The following is a 20,619-nucleotide window of genomic DNA, read 5'->3' as shown; positions in this document are numbered from 1 at the left end:
TATTTTCTACTTTTTAGTTCAATCAGAAAACGTGGGTTTTTTAAAACTTTTTTAATGATTATTATTTTCTACTTTTTAGTCTTTGTCTGTTTGTTTGCATTAAAATCTTGCTATCTGTGAGGGTACAATGGATCTTAGTTTGTAGTTCTTCTAGTTGTACCAATTGTGAGGGTGGGGATTTTAATGAAGGCCGGAACGAATGAATGCAATAACACACAGTTCAAGTTCAACTATAATTGTTCTTTATTAAAATGATATATATGTTCAAGTTTCTACCTAACTGATCTACACTGTACTATTTACTTCTACTACTGACTGTTCATAACACATGCTACCTACTACTACGCACTCCCATGACCAATCCTAACACTAACTGTTCTCTACATTCTACAACCTAACACCTTCTACCTTCGCTAGCTAATCATGATCTCCTCGCTATCTACCTTCTCGGCCGTCTCTGACCGCTACCTAACAACTCCTGGCCTATCGCTCTACTGCCCCACGCCTCAGTGGTCAGCTGACCGTCCCACGTGACCGGTCAGTCCTGTGCGCCCATTGGCCTCTCTAACCAACCAACTAGGCCTATAGTCTGTTTCTGCTAACCTATATCTGCTCAACATGTCTGACGTACTCTTGCGTCATCACATATCTCCCTCCCTTTCTGTAGCTGACAAATTATATTTTTCAGCGTGTGCTACTAATCTAATACATCAACAACTATCTATCTTACTACTCTATTCTATCCCTAACATCAATCATGTAAATCAAATACAAAATGGGACAGCACAGTTTACAAAAACATAAAATCTTGTGTCTGTGTTCATGAAAAAAAAATGTCATTGTTCTAGTTCTTGTGTCTCTGCTTGCTAATGTATGTCTATGTTATGGAATGTGTGAATCCAATCATGTGCAACTCAGTTCTGGCTAGGTTGTCCTGTACCGGCCTTGAGCTAATCTTAGTGGTAATGTGTAACTGGTTGAACGGCTCAGCGAGCAGTGTAAGTGTATGTGTAAGTTATGTAATTGTTGGCGTTCCTCTGTGGTGGGTGGGTTGTGGCGAGTTTTGGTGTAAATTCCCGTGAGGCGGGTGTAGGCGTAACTTTCGTTGGTCAATGTGATGACGCAACAAGCTCATCTCAACGCTGGTTGAGATGTCCATGTAGAGTGGTTATACGATGAACTGGAGCTGTCTGATGCGGTGGTGAACAATGACGTAACATTTCGACGCTGGGAACTTGGACGATGGGTCTTCTACCCTTTGTATGTGCCGACGTCGGTGTACGTAGCTGGCGGTCTGTTATTCAACCCCAGTGCGGGGGCGAAGCGGTGGCGATGCGCCCGCTGTCTTGACCCAGGCAATTCTCTGTTCAGTAGGGCTGGCCGCTGTCCAGGTAATTCAACGTAATCAGGGCTTCAGGTGGCGGCATTCTTTGAAGTGTGTTCTTCATCTCGTCTCATTCTGAATAAGCGTAGTGGGTCTGAAATTGTATTACGAGACCATGAGCAATGGTTTTACGTGGACTTTTTATTGCCCGCGCAGACAAGTATTCAGACAGAGGTACCTTCCATTAAAAAAAACTCAATCCCAAATTTATACGTGCTGAACATTTGTCTGGCGGCATAAAAACCATAAAAAAATAACATTACAACATATAACCAAATAAAAAAAAATCAGTACACTCTAATCTAACAACAATCTGTAAAGCCTAATAAACTCAATAGACGTAAACACTACTAGAGCTTAGAAATAGCTTCACAAAAAGAATAGACATGTAAGTGTATATCAATAATATTCTGCCATTTCAAATAACATTTGAACACGTAATCATATAGTGGAGCAGCTCTCACTATCTGACTTCTGACAAAAAAAAAACTGGCTGGCTTGACTTAATGACTGACTTCACTCATGACTTCAGTAAATTGACTGACTTCAGTAACTTGGCTTATTTCACTTTGACTTCAGTAACTCGACTGACTTCACTATGACGACTAATTTCACCTTGACGACTAACTTCACTGACTTCATAAACATCACTGACCGACTTCGACTTCACTTGACGACTGAATTCTCTTTGACGACTAACTTCACTGCGACAACTAAATCGACTGACTTCATCTTCATAGACCTCTGACTGACTTAAACTTCGACGACTTAAACGTCTTCACTTTGACTTCAAAGACTTTTCCTTGACTTCAACGACTTCAATATGACTTCAAAGACTTCACTTTGACTTCAACAACTTCAATATGACTTCAAAGACTTCACTTTGACTTCAACAACTTAAATATGACTTCAAAGACTTCACTTTGACTTCAACAACTTCAATATGACTTCAAAGACTTCACTTTGACTTCAACAATTTCAATATGACTTCAAAGACTTTAACTTTGACTTCAAAGATTTCAACGACATCACTTTGATTTCAAAGACTTCGCTATAACTTCGACGATTTCACTTCTTCACTATGACCTCAACGACTTTAATATAACTTCAAAGACTTTTCTTTGACTGCAACATGACTTCAACTACGTCACTATGACCTCAACTATGACTTCAACAACTTATTGACTGACCTGACTGACTTCACGCCGATTTCTCGGCGACTTAGATTCACACAAAAAATCTCGACTTAACTTCACCATTATGTTCATTATTCAAATCATTAGTGGGGGCGTTCCGGGTCAAATTATATCCAGGCATTAATATACCACACTAGGACCGATAGGGCGGGGCTCGGTGTGGACAAAGGTGTTGTGAGCTTTCATATGGTCTATGATTACTATACTTGTGTTTGTGTAGGTGTGTTGGTGGGGTCATCTGGTTTAAGGCTGACAGGAGTAACAGTACTGTTTGTCTGCTATCAAATTCCTTGTTACATATTCCTCTGATTTATTGTTTACCGATTTCTCCAATCTCAGCAATCTATTACTGACTGTGTCGTTCTGCAGTCTTAAGTTAAGAACATCTGCACCAATCTCGGTAATCTTTATAGAATGATCCTCAATAACCTCGTTAACTTTTTCTATCAACTTGTCCGTTTTGAAATGCAATTCGTCTACTTTTGTGTCTACTTGTTCTTTGTCCCGAATACTGGGCTGCTTGTTTATTTGTTGCTTGTGACTCATGAATTCTACATTAAATTGCTTCACTCCTGTAATGTTGCCTAGTATCATATCGTATGGCCCGTTTTTGAAAACAGCTGCTTCAAATGTTTTACACGCTGAGGGTGTGGCTATGGTGACTATGGCTGTTGGCCAAACATATGTGCTGCCTCTTGAGCTGTGGACAAGTTGTGTTCTGCCTGTGTATTGGTGATGTTGTACGAATGTGTTACGTACTGCCACTGTGGAGCATAGTGTATCCCTAATTGCTGTGGCGTATCTGTTATTAATTTTTGACGTAAATGTGTCTGTTCTTTTACTGGCTTCTGTAAACGATGATATGAATGCTATTCTATTAATCTGTCTATATTTTGGTCTGTTGCGTTGTGCATCTTGTTGGCGTATATCATAATATCGTATTCTGCAATTTATTTGTTTGTGGCCTGTTCTATTACAATAGTAGCATCTGACACTGTAATTGTGTTTTTGTTGACTGAAGTTAATCTGAATGTTGTGATTTGCGCTATTATGTTTTTGGAGTGTATGTGGTGTTTCACTTTTTGTAGTAGGTATTTCGCTTGCTTCACTGAACGTGTCATCTGAATCTGAGTCGTAGGAATAGTAAAATGTTGTTTCGGCTGTCTGGTTGTTATTATTAGTATCTAAACTTTGCACCGTTTCTTGTTTGGCTAGGCTAAGTTCTCTCAGTTTTTCTCTTTCTTTACGAATTCTTTCTGTTTCTTCTTTAATTCCGGCAATATATGTTTCTGCTTCTCTTTGTTTCTCTGCTAACTCGGCATCTATCTTTGCATCATATTCTTCTTCATTTAACAAGGAATCTGGATCTCCGGTTACCTTATAATCTACAATTCTATTGATCAAATCTTCCATAGCATCTGGATCATCTAGAGTTTTTGCGTCAAATTCTTTAACAGTTAATAACCAGTCTCTATTTTCTGTTGTCGTGTATTGTCCAAGCCTAATAATCAATTCATCCAGAATATCTGGATCCTCAATAGTTCTTGAATTGTGTTCCATTTTAACTGTATTCTGAACATTTGTGTATAGCAACAAGTCATCAATTCTACCTGGCTCTTCTAGGCCTGACTCTTTAGGGACTGATTCGTTCAATGGAGGCATTTTTAAGGGTAGTGTGGTTGAATAAACAGATAAGAAGAGGCAGAAAAACCGCTGGTACCAACTATCCAGCACGGCTCTAAACCCAAACGTTTTTAAAAAAACAAAATGTTGGAAGGTACTTATCTTTTTGAACATGGTGACAGTTCCCTTGTGTCGTTAATCCAAACTCGTTCCGGTTGAAGAAACCCGCTGTTGTGTTGAGTTGAAGAAAGCTGTACACCAGTACACTCCGTCATGAGTAACCGATATACTGTCTTTCCTGTCCTCGACCCGCGCTCCGCCACTTGTGAGGGTACAATGGATCTTAGTTTGTAGTTCTTCTAGTTGTACCAATTGTGAGGGTGGGGATTTTAATGAAGGCCGGAACGAATGAATGCAATAACACACAGTTCAAGTTCAACTATAATTGTTCTTTATTAAAATGATATATATGTTCAAGTTTCTACCTAACTGATCTACACTGTACTATTTACTTCTACTACTGACTGTTCATAACACATGCTACCTACTACTACGCACTCCCATGACCAATCCTAACACTAACTGTTCTCTACATTCTACAACCTAACACCTTCTACCTTCGCTAGCTAATCATGATCTCCTCGCTATCTACCTTCTCGGCCGTCTCTGACCGCTACCTAACAACTCCTGGCCTATCGCTCTACTGCCCCACGCCTCAGTGGTCAGCTGACCGTCCCACGTGACCGGTCAGTCCTGTGCGCCCATTGGCCTCTCTAACCAACCAACTAGGCCTATAGTCTGTTTCTGCTAAACTATATCTGCTCAACATGTCTGACGTACTCTTGCGTCATCACACTATCGATTTTATCTTTTCACTTTTTTTGGGTAAACGAAGACAACTCGTAAAAAGACAACTCGTAAAAAGACAACTCGTAAAAAGACAACTCGTAAAAAACACGTTGTTTGAATACGTTACTGACTAGAACACATAGATTTGAACCCGTGTCGAGTGGGATAGCAATCGTGTGCCCAACCACTCGACCATATCGTCTCCCCCAAACTGGCCTACCTCCTGTAAGTTTAAACTCGGTTCAAGCTAAATTCTCTGCCCCTAAGCCTGTGGCGACATGTGATCGTTCGCTTCACTGCGCGCGAGGTACGCGTCGCTGGTTTTTTTTCTAATGGCTAGCAGAGGAGAATTATATATATAGATTATATAGCGGTCTAAAATGCTCAATAAAATGTTTCCATTGATCAATTTAGTAATAATAACAATTGAATATTCAATGGTCATCCAAAAGAAAGCTTCCCTGAAAATTTCAGCGCGCTAGCTAACTGGGAAGTGCCAGAAATTTCGATCGCAAGATTTGATTGGAAAGACAAACAAACAAACAAAGACACAGAGAAAGCAAGTTAAAGAAAACGTGGGAAAAAAAGAAAGCCCTGGCTTCTAAAACCTTTCCCCCAGGTGTGCACATGATTACATTAGAACATTATATAACTCAGTGCTACATAAACTTTGCCATAAATAATGTTACATTATTTTTCAATTAATAAAAAACTATATAAAGTATTAATCTTATTGTGCTATAACTGGAATGGAGTGCATGGATTTATATTTAAGTGAATCCATGTTTTTTTAGATTTTCTATCACATCAATTTATTTCTCTTTTAAAAAAAACTTGTGTAAAAACCTGGCTAGCTGAGCTGACACTATGGCAACATGTTTAAAGTACAGAATTATTGAGATCAACAACCAGCTGACTCTCAAGTTATAGGCTATAGGTCTATTACATTTTTACTTTCTAACGTATCAAGTATAGAGCAAGTATTGTAATTGTGCTATAGGTCTATTACATTTTTACTTTCTAACGTATCAAGTATAGAGCAAGTATTGTAATTGTGCTATAGGTCTATTACATTTTTACTTTCTAACGTATCAAGTATAGAGCAAGTATTGTAATTGTGCAAAAACTCTCAAAGTTACACACCTCCCAGAGTTGGAAAGACTTAGCTTTGCATTTTTGTCTGTATGTCTATGTGTGTGTCTGTGCGTTACAGCTAGGTTGACAAAATTTCATATATAATTATTATATCAAATTTGTAGTTCTGTATTAACTTTTCAACAATTTCCGGAAGTGGAACTTATTCTACTTTTGGTTATTCAAAGGCCTATTACTTGAGTACTGTTTCTAATTGATAGCCAAAATTTCACATTTGATAATTCTCATATCTAATTCTCTGTTTTCTGTCAAATTTAGAGTAATTTCCGGTGCCTGGAAGTAGTACTTAACGCTAATTCAGATGAATTTATGTTTAACTTTATTCCTCTGTGTGTTGTCTGTCACGGGTCGGAGTGTACACAATTTTGAACACTTCTACCAGACCAAGTTGCTTTAAACTTTTCACGTAGGTCAAGACTCCAAGACAATGTATTGTGACATAAAATATTACTTAATTAAATGACTAATTAACTCTTTAAAAATTAATTCATTTTTTCTTTATACACACATTTTGTGCGCAATTCTTTTTTCTACAAGATTCTATTTTTCCACGTTTTCTTTAACTTGCTTTCTCTGTGTCTGTGTTTCTGTGTTTGTTTGTCTTTCCAATCAAATCTTGCGATCGAAATTTCTGGCACTTCCCAGTTAGCTAGCGCGCTGAAATTTTCAGGGAAGCTTTCTTTTGGATGACCATTGAATATTCAATTGTTATTATTACTAAATTGATCAATGGAAACATTTTATTGAGCATTTTAGACCGCTATATAATCTATATATATAATTCTCCTCTGCGAGCCATTACAAAAAAAAAACGAGCGACGCGTACCTCGCGCGCAGTGAAACGAACGATCCCACATCGCCACAGGCTTAGGGGCAGATAATTTAGTTTGAACCGAGTTTAAACTTACAGGAGGTAGGCCAGTTTGGGGGAGACGATATGGTCGAGTGGTTGGGCACACGATTGCTATCCCACTCGACACGGGTTCAAATCTATGTGTTAACACAACGTGTTTTTTACGAGTTGTCTTTTTACGAGTTGTCTTTTTACGAGTTGTCTTTTTACGAGTTGTCTTCGTTTACCCAAAAAAAGTGAAAAGATAAAATCGATAGCAAGATTTTAATGCAAACAAACAAAGACTAAAAAGTAGAAAATAATAATCATTAAAAAAGTTTTAAAAAACCCACGTTTTCTGATTGAACTAAAAAGTAGAAAATAAACGTTATACATCACAATAATGCAAGCGATCACTCTACTATAAGCGATCAAAAACGTGGGGCGCAGTGATTTTCTTACAGTTTCTAATACTGTTGACTCTCTACAAGCTCCCTAATAAAAGTCAATAGTATTATCTAATCAATAGTAATATAACTTTTACTTCGGCGACCCACGTTTTTGATCGCTTATAGTAGAGTGATCGCTTGCATTATTGTGATGTATAGCATTTATTTTCTACTTTTTAGTTCAATCAGAAAATGTGGGTTTTTTTAAACTTTTTTAATGATTATTTTTAAAAATTTAAGTATTTAAAACTGTATTAAAAAATCATGTCCCGAGTTGTCATTCCTTGTAATGTTGTTTAAGAATGTTTGAGAAAGTTTAGGGGGATATCACTCCTGTTTTATTTAATTAGTGTATAAAAATCGTAATGGTAGGCAAGACAGAAGTTTTGGTCAATATTTCTGTGTATCACCTGCATGTTGCACGGTGAGCAATGAACCTTTAGTTTGACTTGCTTTAGAGGTTTGTACAGCTTTTAGAAAGTGAAATTCCAGACATCATCTAAATATAATGGAAAAATTCCAGACTTAACAGTGATATATTTTAGCGACAATTAAGAAACCAAAGAAAAAATGCACCCCATTTTGATTACAATATTTATTTTGGGCAAGTGAACTACTGGATATTGTCATTCTTATCCAGACTGTTGTCAGAAATTAACACTTTTCCGACTAAATCTTTTAAAATAATGCCAGAACATTCAATGAAATGACTACATTCACACGAGAACAGTGTCATACTATTCAAACTTTCATTTTACCTGCAGATAATTATTTACACAACCACAATTATATTTTATAGACTTTCTATCACATATGATTTATGTACAATTAGGCATATTTTTAACCCCCCCCCCCCCCCCCCCTAACAAACATATGTCAACTGCGAGCAAGATCAGACCTTACTTTCCCCTTTATAGTACAGCCTGTATCAGTTTATAGAGCCAGTACAGCCTATATCAGTTTATAGACATAGTTGCTACTGAAACAAAAAAACTACGGACAATTTTCTGTGGGTTTTTAAAACAATTTCAGACTTTTTTTAAAAAATAGTGCAAATTATATTCCTGACATGTTTAATCCTGAAATTCACTTTTTAAAACTGTACACAATTTTTTCTACTATGGCAATAAATAATTTTCTCACTTGGTTAAAGGGTTGAGCATAGTGTAAGCAGTCGTGTCCAGAGAATGTGTTAACCAATGACATCCAAACAGTTACTGTAAGCTTTCATCTTGTCTGTGATCCAGGTGCTGTAGACGCTGACATCTGTGTAGATACCTGGCCACTTGTACTCAGCACAGCTGTAGCCCCAGCTGGATATACCTGCAACAGGCAAACACTTCAATCACTCATATCATCTGACATCACACACTTCAATCACTCGTATCATCTGACATCACACACTTCAATCACTTGTATCATCTGACATCACACACTTCAATCACTCATATCATCTGACATCACACACTTCAATCACTTGAATTATCTGACATCACACTTCAATCACTCATATCATCTGACATCACACACTTCAATCACTCATATCATCTGACATCACACACTTCAATCACTCGTATCATCTGACATCACACACTTCAATCACTCGTATCATCTGACATCACACACTTCAATCACTCATATCATCTGACATCACACACTTCAATCACTCATATCATCTGACATCACACACTTCAATCATTCATATCATCTGACATCACACTTCAATCACTCGTATCATCTGACATCACACACTTCAATCACTCGTATCATCTGACATCACACACTTCAATCACTCATATCATCTGACATCACACACTTCAATCATTCATATCATCTGACATCACACTTGAATCACTCGTATCATCTGACATCACACACTTCAATCACTCGTATCATCTGACATCACACACTTCAATCACTCGTATCATCTGACATCACACACTTCAATCACTCGTATCATCTGACATCACACACTTCAATCACTCGTATCATCTGACATCACACACTTCAATCACTCATATCATCTGACATCACACTTCAATCACTCATATCATCTGACATCACACACTTCAATCACTTGTATCATCTGACATCACACACTTCAATCACTCGTATCATCTGACATCACACACTTCAATCACTCGTATCATCTGACATCACACACTTCAATCACTCGTATCATCTGACATCACACACTTCAATCACTCGTATCATCTGACATCACACACTTCAATCGCTCGTATCATCTGACATCACACACTTCAATCGCTCGTATCATCTGACATCACACACTTCAATCACTCGTATCATCTGACATCACACACTTCAATCACTCATATCATCTGACATCATACACTTCAATCACTCGTATCATCTGACATCACACACTTCAATCACTCGTATCATCTGACATCACACACTTCAATCACTCATATCATCTGACATCACACACTTCAATCACTCATATCATCTGACATCACACAATTCAATCACTTGTATCATCTGACATCACACACTTCAATCACTCATATCATCTGACATCACACTTCAATCACTCATATCATCTGACATCACACACTTCAATCACTCGTATCATCTGACATCACACACTTCAATCACTCATCTGAAATCACACACTTCAATCACTCATCTGACATCACACACTTCAATCACTCATATCATCTGACATCACACACTTCAATCACTCATATCATCTGACATCACACACTTCAATCACTCATATAATCTGACATCACACACTTCAATCACTCGTATTATCTCACATCACATGCAAGCATGTGAAGGATTGGATTGAATGTGCAAGCATGTGAAGGATTGGATTGAATGTGCAAGCATGTGAAGGATTGGATTGAATGTGCAAGCATGTGAAGGATTGGATTGAATGTGCAAGCATGTGAAGGATTGGATTGAATGTGCAAGCATGTGAAGGATTGGATTGAATGTGCAAGCATGTGAAGGATTGGATTGAATGTGCAAGCTGTAGGTGTCTGACTAAACTGTGGAGATGACTGTGTTGACTGACCTTGGCTGAACCAGCGACCATTACGTCTACATATCAATGAGCCACCACTGTCACCCTGGCAACAGAAAATATTAAACATCATCATGTGTTGCTTCTAATTAGTTTTGGTACAAGTTTCCAAATAAAAAAGTTATTGAAGAACTTAAAGAAACAAAAAAACTCAATGACAAAAATCTTTTCAAAAAAACTAAAAGATTTTCACACATTTTTCTAGTTTTTGCCAACTATCTGCATGCTATTGTGTCCAAATAAAATTTCTCAAGATACTTTTTCTAAAAAAAAAAGGCGCTTAAAATAACAAGGTCATCTAAAGTCATGCCTAGTCATTAAACAAACTAGTGCAGGTCATGAGAAAACCACCTACTGTACATCCATCTTTTCCACCCTCCTCATAGCCTGCACAAAAAGTTGACCCTGGAATGAAGTCTCGTCCATACCAGTCTGACAAGGCACATATGTCATCTGAGATGATGGGCAAGAGGACCTGGTTGAGAACCATCTGGTCAGCTGTCCCTGTTGTACAGACAGGACTTTAACATGCTCAGTCATACAATCATCCCGAAATTAATGTTACACCCTGCCACCTACCCTGGGTACTGCCCCACCCTGCCACCTACCCTGGGTACTGCCCCACCTTGCCCCTTACCCTGGGTACTGCCCCACCCTGCCCCTTACCCTGGGTACTGCCCCACCCTGCCCCTTACCCTGGGTACTGCCCCACCCTGCCACCTACCCTGGGTACTGCCCCACCCTGCCACCTACCCTGCCCCTTACCTTGGGTACTGCCTCACCCTGCCCCTTACCTTGGGTACTGCCCCACCCTGCCACCTACCCTGCCCCTTACCTTGGGTACTGCCTCACCCTGCCCCTTACCTTGGGTACTGCCCCACCCTGCCACCTACCCTGCCCCTTACCTTGGGTACTGCCTCACCCTGCCACCTACCTTGGGTACTGCCCCACCCTGCCCCTTACCTTGGGTACTGCCTCACCCTGCCCCTTACCTTGGGTACTGCCCCACCCTGCCCCTTACCCTGGGTACTGCCCCACCCTGCCACCTACCCTGGGTACTGCCCCACCCTGCCCCTTACCCTGGGTACTGCCCCACCCTGCCACCTACCCTGCCCCTTACCTTGGGTACTGCCTCACCCTGCCACCTACCCTGGGTACTGCCTCACCCTGCCCCTTACCCTGGGTACTGCCCCACCCTGCCACCTAACCTGGGTACTGCCTCACCCTGCCCCTTACCCTGGGTACTGCCCCACCCTGCCCCTTACCTTGGGTACTGCCTCATCCTGCCTCTTACCTTGGGTACTGCCCCACCCTGCCACCTACCCTGCCCCTTACCCTGGGTACTGCCTCACCCTGCCCCTTACCCTGGGTACTGCCCCACCCTGCCACCTAACCTGGGTACTGCCTCACCCTGCCCCTTACCCTGGGTACTGCCCCACCCTGCCACCTACCCTGGGTACTGCCTCACCCTGCCCCTTACCTTGGGTACTGCCCCACCCTGCCACCTACCCTGCCCCTTACCTTGGGTACTGCCTCACCCTGCCCCTTACCTTGGGTACTGCCTCACCCTGCCCCTTACCTTGGGTACTGCCCCACCCTGCCACCTACCCTGCCCCTTACCTTGGGTACTGCCTCACCCTGCCCCTTACCTTGGGTACTGCCTCACCCTGCCCCTTACCTTGGGTACTGCCCCACCCTGCCACCTACCCTGCCCCTTACCTTGGGTACTGCCCCTTACCTTGGGTACTTCCTCACCCTGCCCCTTACCTTGGGTACTGCCCCACCCTGCCCCTTACCCTGGGTACTGCCCCACCCTGCCACCTACCCTGCCCCTTACCTTGGGTACTGCCTCACCCTGCCCCTTACCTTGGGTACTGCCTCACCCTGCCCCTTACCTTGGGTACTGCCTCACCCTGCCCCTTACCTTGGGTACTGCCCCACCCTGCCACCTACCCTGCCCCTTACCTTGGGTACTGCCCCACCCTGCCACCTACCCTGCCCCTTACCTTGGGTACTGCCTCACCCTGCCCCTTACCTTGGGTACTGCCCCACCCTGCCCCTTACCTTGGGTACTGCCCCACCCTGCCCCTTACCTTGGGTACTGCCCCACCCTCCCCTTACCTTGGGTACTGCCCCACCCTGCCCCTTACCTTGGGTACTGCCCCACCCTGCCACCTACCCTGGGTACTGCCCCACCCTGCCCCTTACCTTGGGTACTGCCCCACCCTGCCACCTACCCTGCCCCTTACCTTGGGTACTGCCCCACCCTGCCACCTACCCTGCCCCTTACCTTGGGTACTGCCCCACCCTGCCACCTACGCTGGGTACTGCCCCACCCTGCCCCTTACCCTGGGTACTGCCCCACCTTGCCCCTTACCTTGGGTACTGCCCACCCTGCCACCTACCCTGCCCCTTACCCTGGGTACTGCCCCACCCTGCCCCTTACCCTGGGTACTGCCCCACCCTGCCCCTTACCCTGGGTACTGCCCCACCCTGCCACCTACCCTGGGTACTGCCCCACCCTGCCCCTTACCCTGGGTACTGCCCCACCCTGCCACCTACCCTGCCCCTTACCTTGGGTACTGCCTCACCCTGCCCCTTACCTTGGGTACTGCCCCACCCTGCCACCTACCCTGCCCCTTACCTTGGGTACTGCCCCACCCTGCCCCTTACCTTGGGTACTGCCCCACCCTGCCCCTTACCCTGGGTACTGCCCCACCCTGCCCCTTACCCTGGATACTGCCCCACCCTGCCACCTACCCTGGGTACTGCCCCACCCTGCCCCTTACCCTGGGTACTGCCCCACCCTGCCACCTACCCTGCCCCTTACCTTGGGTACTGCCCCACCCTGCCACCTACCCTGGGTACTGCCCCACCCTCCCCTTACCTTGTGTACTGCCCCACCCTGCCCCTTACCTTGTGTACTGCCCCACCCTGCCACCTACCCTGGGTACTGCCTCACCCTGCCCCTTACCTTGGGTACTGCCCCACCCTGCCCCTTACCTTGGGTACTGCCTCACCCTGCCCCTTACCTTGGGTACTGCCCCACCCTGCCACCTACCCTGCCCCTTACCTTGGGTACTGCCCCACCCTGCCCCTTACCTTGGGTACTGCCTCACCCTGCCCCTTACCTTGGGTACTGCCCCACCCTGCCACCTACCCTGCCCCTTACCTTGGGTACTGCCCCACCCTGCCATAACACAAACTTCCCCTTCTGTCACACCCTGGTCCGCTGTAGGCAGACAGACAGGCCTGATGACGTCAGAGAAGACCAATGGCTCCTCCAATAGCAGCAGAGCAATGTCATTGGCCACTGACACATTGTCAAAGTTGTCATGAAGGATTATCTGGGAAACCTGAGAATACAAGCAGTAGAGTTGTCATGAAGGATTATCTGGGAAACCTGAGAATACAAGCAGTAGAGTTGTCATGAAGGATTATCTGGGAAACCTGAGAATACAAGCAGTAGAGTTGTCATGAAGGATTATCTGGGAAACCTGAGAATACAAGCAGTAGAGTTGTCATGAAGGATTATCTGGGAAACCTGAGAATACAAGCAGTAGAGTTGTCATGAAGGATTATCTGGGAAACCTGAGAATACAAGCAGTAGAGTTGTCAGTGACGTCAGTGGCAATGTATCATAATGTATGTGATGACCAATGTATCATAATGTATGTGATGACCAATGTATCATAATCTATGTGATGACAGTAGTGTTGGTGACATCAGATACATTGAGAGGCAAAAATTGTACTTTGTTGTGAATTATTACGGAATGTAGGCGTATGATACAAGTTGATGAAAACTTGCCTTGACCACTTGCTGACCAGGATCCACTCTGTTCAGGTAATGTTTGCCAGCCAGGACTTGCCACCTTTTTGGATCATTGCTTGCTCCACTTCAAAGAGATAAAAAGTGCAAAATTGCGTTTTGCTAGCAAAATATTGGTAATCTATCGTTTTAGGTATGTAAAATCGGCAGAGGCTAGTAACGTGCAGGATAGGGTGGCTCATTAATATGACTTTAATACAAGTATATTATGATCTTTTTGTATCAAATATAATAGATAACTAGCCGCCCCCTGTGAAAAAACTATTCGTAAAAGACCATGACTCGTGTGTTTATTAAGCAGCATATTCCAGGTATTGCCCCAGTTTAGGAAATATATTACTTTTCCAATTAACCCTAACCAAAACCAAAATACAAACGCAAAATAACGCAGAACATTAACACAATATATATATATATATATATATATATATATATATATATATATATATATATATATATATATAATATTATATCAATGGCTAAATAAATATATCAATATATGCCAGAAATCAACTTCTGAACTACAGTATTTGCGAACAAGATTTGCTATATAAACAGCAGCCATATGTAAAATATAGTGGCTTCCCCTGAAGCTCCCACTATAATTTAACCTAAAAAAATTTAAGATGGCTGCTAAAGTAAATGAGCTTGGTTGCATCTGAAGAAAACATAGCTAGTCTTTATTTATGGATGATTATAGATACCATTGTCCAATAATAAAATCTTTAAAAAATGGGTGTTGGGTTGTTGGTAGTATTGTAATCTCGACTAATTTTATGGTTAGAAATTAGGGTTAGGACCAGGGTTGGGGTTAGGGACAGGGTTAGCATTGACATTAGCCAGCCATGTGTGTATTTAGTTAACTAACAGTAACCTTACAACCCTTTTTAAAGGAGATTCCATTATCGGGCACCGGTGTAAACATTCTCCCTTATTTATTACTGAAAAGTTTTAACACAATTGTTTAAAAACAGGTACATAAGTCATCATAAATGAAACTGAAATAATTTTGTAAATTTTAAAACAAATCCTCCTAAAATATGTGAAATAATTACTAAAATTTGATGAGTCACCCTTTTTCACATTACTAGCCTCGGCCGTTTTTACGTACCTAAAACAATAGATTAAAAAAAAAATTTTTGGTAAAACTCCATTTTAGTGTATTTTATTCTCCGCTTCTTGTTTACCTCCACTTGAGCGTATTTTATTTATTACACTAACCGAAACACACCAAAACATTAGGAAAACACGATTTATTTATATGTATTGTATTTTTTTTTAACAAATGAATAAAAATTATAAAAAAAACAAAGAGACTGACTTTGTTTTAGATTTTGATAATTTACTTTTGTCAAAACTTGAGAAAAATCCAAATTTGCAATATTGAATGTGCTATGAGTATGTTCGTGTGTCAGTTAGAATTTTCATGGCAAGGGGTGAAGTATGTAAACGTAACTCACAATTGCAAGGCGGTTAAGTTTGTATTGTTACAAGTATCTCCCAGGCATGATACTATAAAATAAATACACATTTATGAACTTACAATGACCCCAAAACTGAGGCAAACACAATTTCATAGTATTGCTCACTACCCCAGAGGCATGGCTGGTTGCTAACAACAATATGGCGTATGGACTGGATGCATGACTTCCGACGGTTTTTCGTCTTAGTTCCAGAGACCTTCTTAGAATTACTTTTAAAAATGTTTACCACGAACAAAATGGCGGGTTTTCACATTATAAAAACATGCTATAGTTGGCAGGGCTAAATATGCCAAAAAAGTATTTTAAAATTTGCTTTGGAGAATGAAGGTTAAATTTAAAAGTCGGTGTCATTAAAATTAATAGACTTTTCAAATATCAGCCTGGAGGTCACAAAAATGAATTGGAGGTTGTAGAACTATTAGGGTTATCATTGTATGAAAAAATAAAGCAAATATTGCTGGCACTTTTTAAAATAAGACACGACTTTTGAATGACATTTTTTTTTTAAACCACGTGACCGCTATTTGATGATCACTAGTGAGGAACTGGGTACATGGCCACTTGAAAAGTTTAACTGCATTTGTGGTTTTAAATTAGGTAATTTAGTTTAAAACGAACTAAAAACTTTAAAATAAAATTAGTGCCTAATGGATTAAATATGGTAATGTGTAATGGATGTCTATCATAAATCATAATCATACAAATGTAAGCCCTGCTAGGGGGGGATACCTTAAATCTACCTAACCCTTCCCTAGGCTTATCTAACTAACTACTGTCCGGTCAGTGCAAGCCCGGCTAAACCCAGACTGGTTAATAACCTAACCTTAGTCTAAATTAAAAACAAAAAAACTTTAACAATAATATAAAATTTATTTCACAAAATAATAAATATGGAACCAAAGTTATTATAAAAAAAACTAGAATCTAGATCTAGACAAAATAAAACACTCAAGACATACAAAACAAACAGAACGTCACACAAATACAGTAGTCATGTTTAATTTGAAATTTGGGTAAATTCTAGATCTAGATCTAATTCTAGAAGCTACAGTGAATTTAAAACAGCTATTGCCCGAGCTATGACGTATGTAATGTATGTAGTATGTAGATCTAGTAGTATAAGTAAAAATAAGTATGTAAAGTCAATGGTGAACCCGCGACCATGAAAGGATTTTTCTCCCCCTGATCTCAGATTGTAGATCTAGTGTTTTCTTAACGTTTTTGTGTTTCGGTTGTGTTTATAATAAAATACGCTCAACTGGAGGTGAACGTGAAACGGGGAATAAAATACGCTAAAATGTAGTTTTACCAAACAAAAATTTCTTAAGTAGTCAGCAATTTTCTCGCAAAAGTCTGACTTACCTAAAACAATGAGTGGCTGTTAAAATATAATATTCACTTATGATGGCGCCACCGCACGCAGAGAAACCCAACTCTGCCAGAAGTACCTTGGGTCGGTAGAGCCAAAATTATAAAAGTAGCCAGATTGGATAATAAATCATAAAATATGATTACATTTTTAAAAATATAAGAATGCGTAATATATGTAGTGTTATAATGAGCAGAATATGTATTTTAATAAAATTAGGCATACTAATATGAAACTACTTTTTTTTAAATTGATATTTTATGAAAGATACTTAGTCACTGCTACGGAGTATTGCTAATTTAAGATGTCATTATTTTTAAGGTCTGACTTTCATGACTGTGTAAGGAAAAAAGTGTGACATCGTTAATGGTCTAACCCCAAGAGGGCTTCTTGTGAAGAGTCGCCATCTACAAATCAACTAAGTATAGGAACAAAATGGTGTCAGAAGGGTTAGAACAAGATTCGATTAACATGACAAGATTTGGCCATAAATTCTTAAATGTGACAGAATCGGATCGTTTCTGGAATTCGTATGCTGCGTTACTTCCGTCAAATCTCCGAAAGCTGAAGATATTTTTACGGCGACATTTTAATCTGCGATTACAAAAATGTCCAGCGGAGTCCACCATCTACAGGTCAATTCAATAGTCAATAAATTCTAAGGCACAGATTTTAAGAGATCAAACATTTGGGGTTATTTATAGTCAAGGTCTAATAAAAACAACAACGCCAGCCTGATTGATTACATCTGACTCTACTGAAGACAGAACCTTTCGACGCACATAGAAACTCCTCTCAACTGACCGACGCAGTTTTATTAAAAAGTAAATTAGTCAGTAAATGTTTTATTAGAAAGTAAATTAGTCAATAAATGTTTTATTAGAAAGTAAATTAGTCAATAAATGTTTTATTAGAAAGTAAATTAGTCAATAAATGTTTTATTCGAAAGTAAATTAGTCAATAAATGTTTTATTAGAAAGTAAATTAGTCAATAAATGTTTTATTAGAAAGTAAATTAGTCAATAAATGTTTTATTAGAAAGTAAATTAGTCAACTATTTCATCAATAAATTAATCAATAAATGGCCTCATATAGGGCCTACATACATACTATAGGCCTACATACACACACATACTATACATACTTACTATACATTATACGCATATAGGCTATACACACAAACATACTTATACACACAGTAGGTCTACATACATTATTGGGGTAAGTATGTTTATCATCTTGTTTTATTGCCTTAGATGGGGTACTGTATGGAGTGCAAAATGGGGTACTGTGTGGAGTACTGTATGTGGTGTTGTGTAGGGTACTGTATGTGGTGTTGTGTGGGGTACTGTGTGGGGTACTGTATGTGGTGTTGTGTGGGGTACTGTATGTGGTGTTGTGTGGGGTACTGTGTGGGGTACTGTATGTGGTGTTGTGTGAGGTAATGTGTGGGGTACTGTATGTGGTACTGTGTGTGGTACTGTATGTGGTACTGTGTGGGGTAATGTATGTGGTACTGTGTGTGGTACTGTATGTGGTACTGTGTGGGGTACTGTGTGGGGTACTGTATGTGGTGTTGTGTGGGGTACTGTATGTGGTGTTGTGTGGGGTACTGTGTGGGGTACTGTATGTGGTGTTGTGTGGGGTACTGTATGTGGTGTTGTGTGGGGTACTGTGTGGGGTACTGTATGTGGTGTTGTGTGGGGTACTGTGTGGGGTACTGTGTGGGGTACTGTATGTGGTACTGTGTGTGGTACTGTATGTGGTACTGTGTGGGGTACTGTATGTGGTGTTGTGTGGGGTACTGTATGTGGTACTGTGTGTGGTACTGTATGTGGTACTGTGTGGGGTAATGTATGTGGTGCTGTGTGGGGTACTGTATGTGGTGTTGTGTGGGGTAATGTGTGGGGTACTGTATGTGGTGTTGTGTGGGGTAATGTGTGGGGTACTGTATGTGGTACTGTATGTGGTGTTGTGTGGGGTTATGTATGTGGTGTTATATGTGGTGCTGTGTGTACTGTATTGGGTGCAACATGGGGTACGGCAGCCAGCTATTACTTACTATCCATGGCCAGGCCCCTACCGGCGCCTCCCCGCCCCCAATGATGCGGTGACTGACTGGCTCCACAAGGGAGAGGCCACAGCTGGTCTGGGAGTTGGTGCAGGGGAGGTGGAGGGGGGACGGCTGGACGCCTGGAGAGCAAACAAAGGTCAACGGGAGGTCAATTGACCCACCTGTGAAGAATATGACGTCACCATACCCAAATTAAATAACTTGAACTAAGCAACTCTTAAATACAACGAAGTCAACTTACTCACCTGTAAAGGTAAAGTCAACTGACCTACCTGTAAAGATAAAGTCAACTGACCCACCTGTAAAGATAAAGTCAACTGACCCACCTGTAAAGATGAAGTCAACTTACCCATCTGTAAAGATAAAGTCAACTGACCCACCTGTATAGATGAAGTCAACTGACCCACCTGTAAAGATAAAGTCAACTGACCCACCTGTAAAGGTAAAGTCAACTGACCCACCTGTAAAGGTAAAGTCAACTGACCTACCTGTAAAGATAAAGTCAACTGACCCACCTGTAAAGATAAAGTCAACTGACCCACCTGTAAAGATGAAGTCAACTTACCCACCTGTAAAGATAAAGTCAACTGACCCACCTGTAAAGATGAAGTCAACTGACCCACCTGTAAAGATAAAGTCAACTGACCCACCTGTAAAGGTAAAGTCAACTGACCCACCTGTAAAGATGAAGTCAACTTACCCACCTGTAAAGATAAAGTCAACTGACCCACCTGTAAAGATGAAGTCAACTGACCCACCTGTAAAGATGAAGTCAACTGACCCACCTGTAAAGATGAAGTCAACTGACCCACCTGTAAAGATGAAGTCAACTGACCCACCTGTAAAGATAAAGTCAACTTACCCACCTGTAAAGATGAAGTCAACTGACTCACCTGTAAAGAGCAGCAACGTAAGAAGACTAGAGGACTGACACAACTTGGTCATGACCGCGTGTTATGTTTACACACGTGTTGTTATGTTTCGCTACACACGTGTTGTTATGCTTCCCTACACACACCTAGATCGGTGTCTCGACAGGTCCAAGTGTGGGCCTGATTTCTTTCTCGGGTGACAGATTTATGGCAGCACTAGAGAAACGGTGGATTCAACAAACACAGATCATGGCCCAGTGTTTTCTTGTGTTGTTAGCCCAGTGTTTTCTTGTGCTGTTAGCCCAGTGTTTTCTTGTGTTGTTAGCCCAATTTTTCCAGTGCTGTTAGCCCGCTGTTTTCTTGTGCTGTTAGCCCAGTGTTTTCTTGTGCTGTTAGCCCGGTGTTTTCTTGTGTTGTTAGCCCAGTGTTTCCTTAATCAGCTGACCTGC

The 20,619-nt window shown here is 41.2% G+C and overlaps 1 protein-coding gene across 2 annotated transcripts; it reads right to left on the bottom strand.

Annotated features, from left to right (window-relative positions):
* Window positions 1-7,763: 7,763 nt before the first annotated feature.
* On the bottom strand, window positions 7,764-20,495 carry LOC131929305 (trypsin-1). 2 transcript variants are annotated; one of them, XM_059285405.1, is made up of 9 exons: window positions 20,192-20,495; window positions 19,287-19,417; window positions 17,218-17,303; window positions 14,351-14,438; window positions 13,713-13,896; window positions 10,896-11,044; window positions 10,532-10,586; window positions 8,632-8,811; window positions 7,764-7,987 (listed from the first exon to the last, which is right to left on the bottom strand). In XM_059285405.1, the coding sequence occupies exons 1-8, from the start codon at window positions 20,241-20,243 to the stop codon at window positions 8,681-8,683; spliced, it is 876 nt and encodes a 291-aa protein (XP_059141388.1). In that variant the 5' UTR covers window positions 20,244-20,495; the 3' UTR covers window positions 7,764-7,987; window positions 8,632-8,680. The 2 variants fall into 2 exon arrangements, with proteins under 2 accessions (XP_059141388.1, XP_059141387.1); XM_059285404.1 differs by lacking the exon at window positions 7,764-7,987 and having other exon boundaries at window positions 8,348-8,811; window positions 20,192-20,494.
* Between the last annotated feature and the right edge of the window lie 124 nt (window positions 20,496-20,619).

The sequence above is a fragment of the Physella acuta genome, unplaced genomic scaffold (assembly GCF_028476545.2).
Source record: "Physella acuta isolate Inbredline_101_S28 unplaced genomic scaffold, ASM2847654v3 ptg001608l, whole genome shotgun sequence".
In the NCBI taxonomy this organism is placed as follows: domain Eukaryota; kingdom Metazoa; phylum Mollusca; class Gastropoda; family Physidae; genus Physella; species Physella acuta.
The sequence above is the reverse complement of the archived record's forward strand: the minus strand, read 5'-3'. Positions and strand labels throughout refer to the sequence as shown.

Bases quoted from the DNA above. Each gene is read 5' to 3' on its own strand.
- LOC131929305 (XM_059285405.1), bottom strand. From the start codon at position 20,243: ATGACCAAGTTGTGTCAGTCCTCTAGTCTTCTTACGTTGCTGCTCTTT. The intron at 13,897-14,350 runs GCAAGTTTTCAT...TTGTATTCTCAG, and splicing joins CTGGTCAGCAAGTGGTCAAG to GTTTCCCAGATAATCCTTCA. The intron at 8,812-10,531 runs GTCAGTCAACAC...TGCCTGTTGCAG, and splicing joins TGGTCGCTGGTTCAGCCAAG to GTATATCCAGCTGGGGCTAC.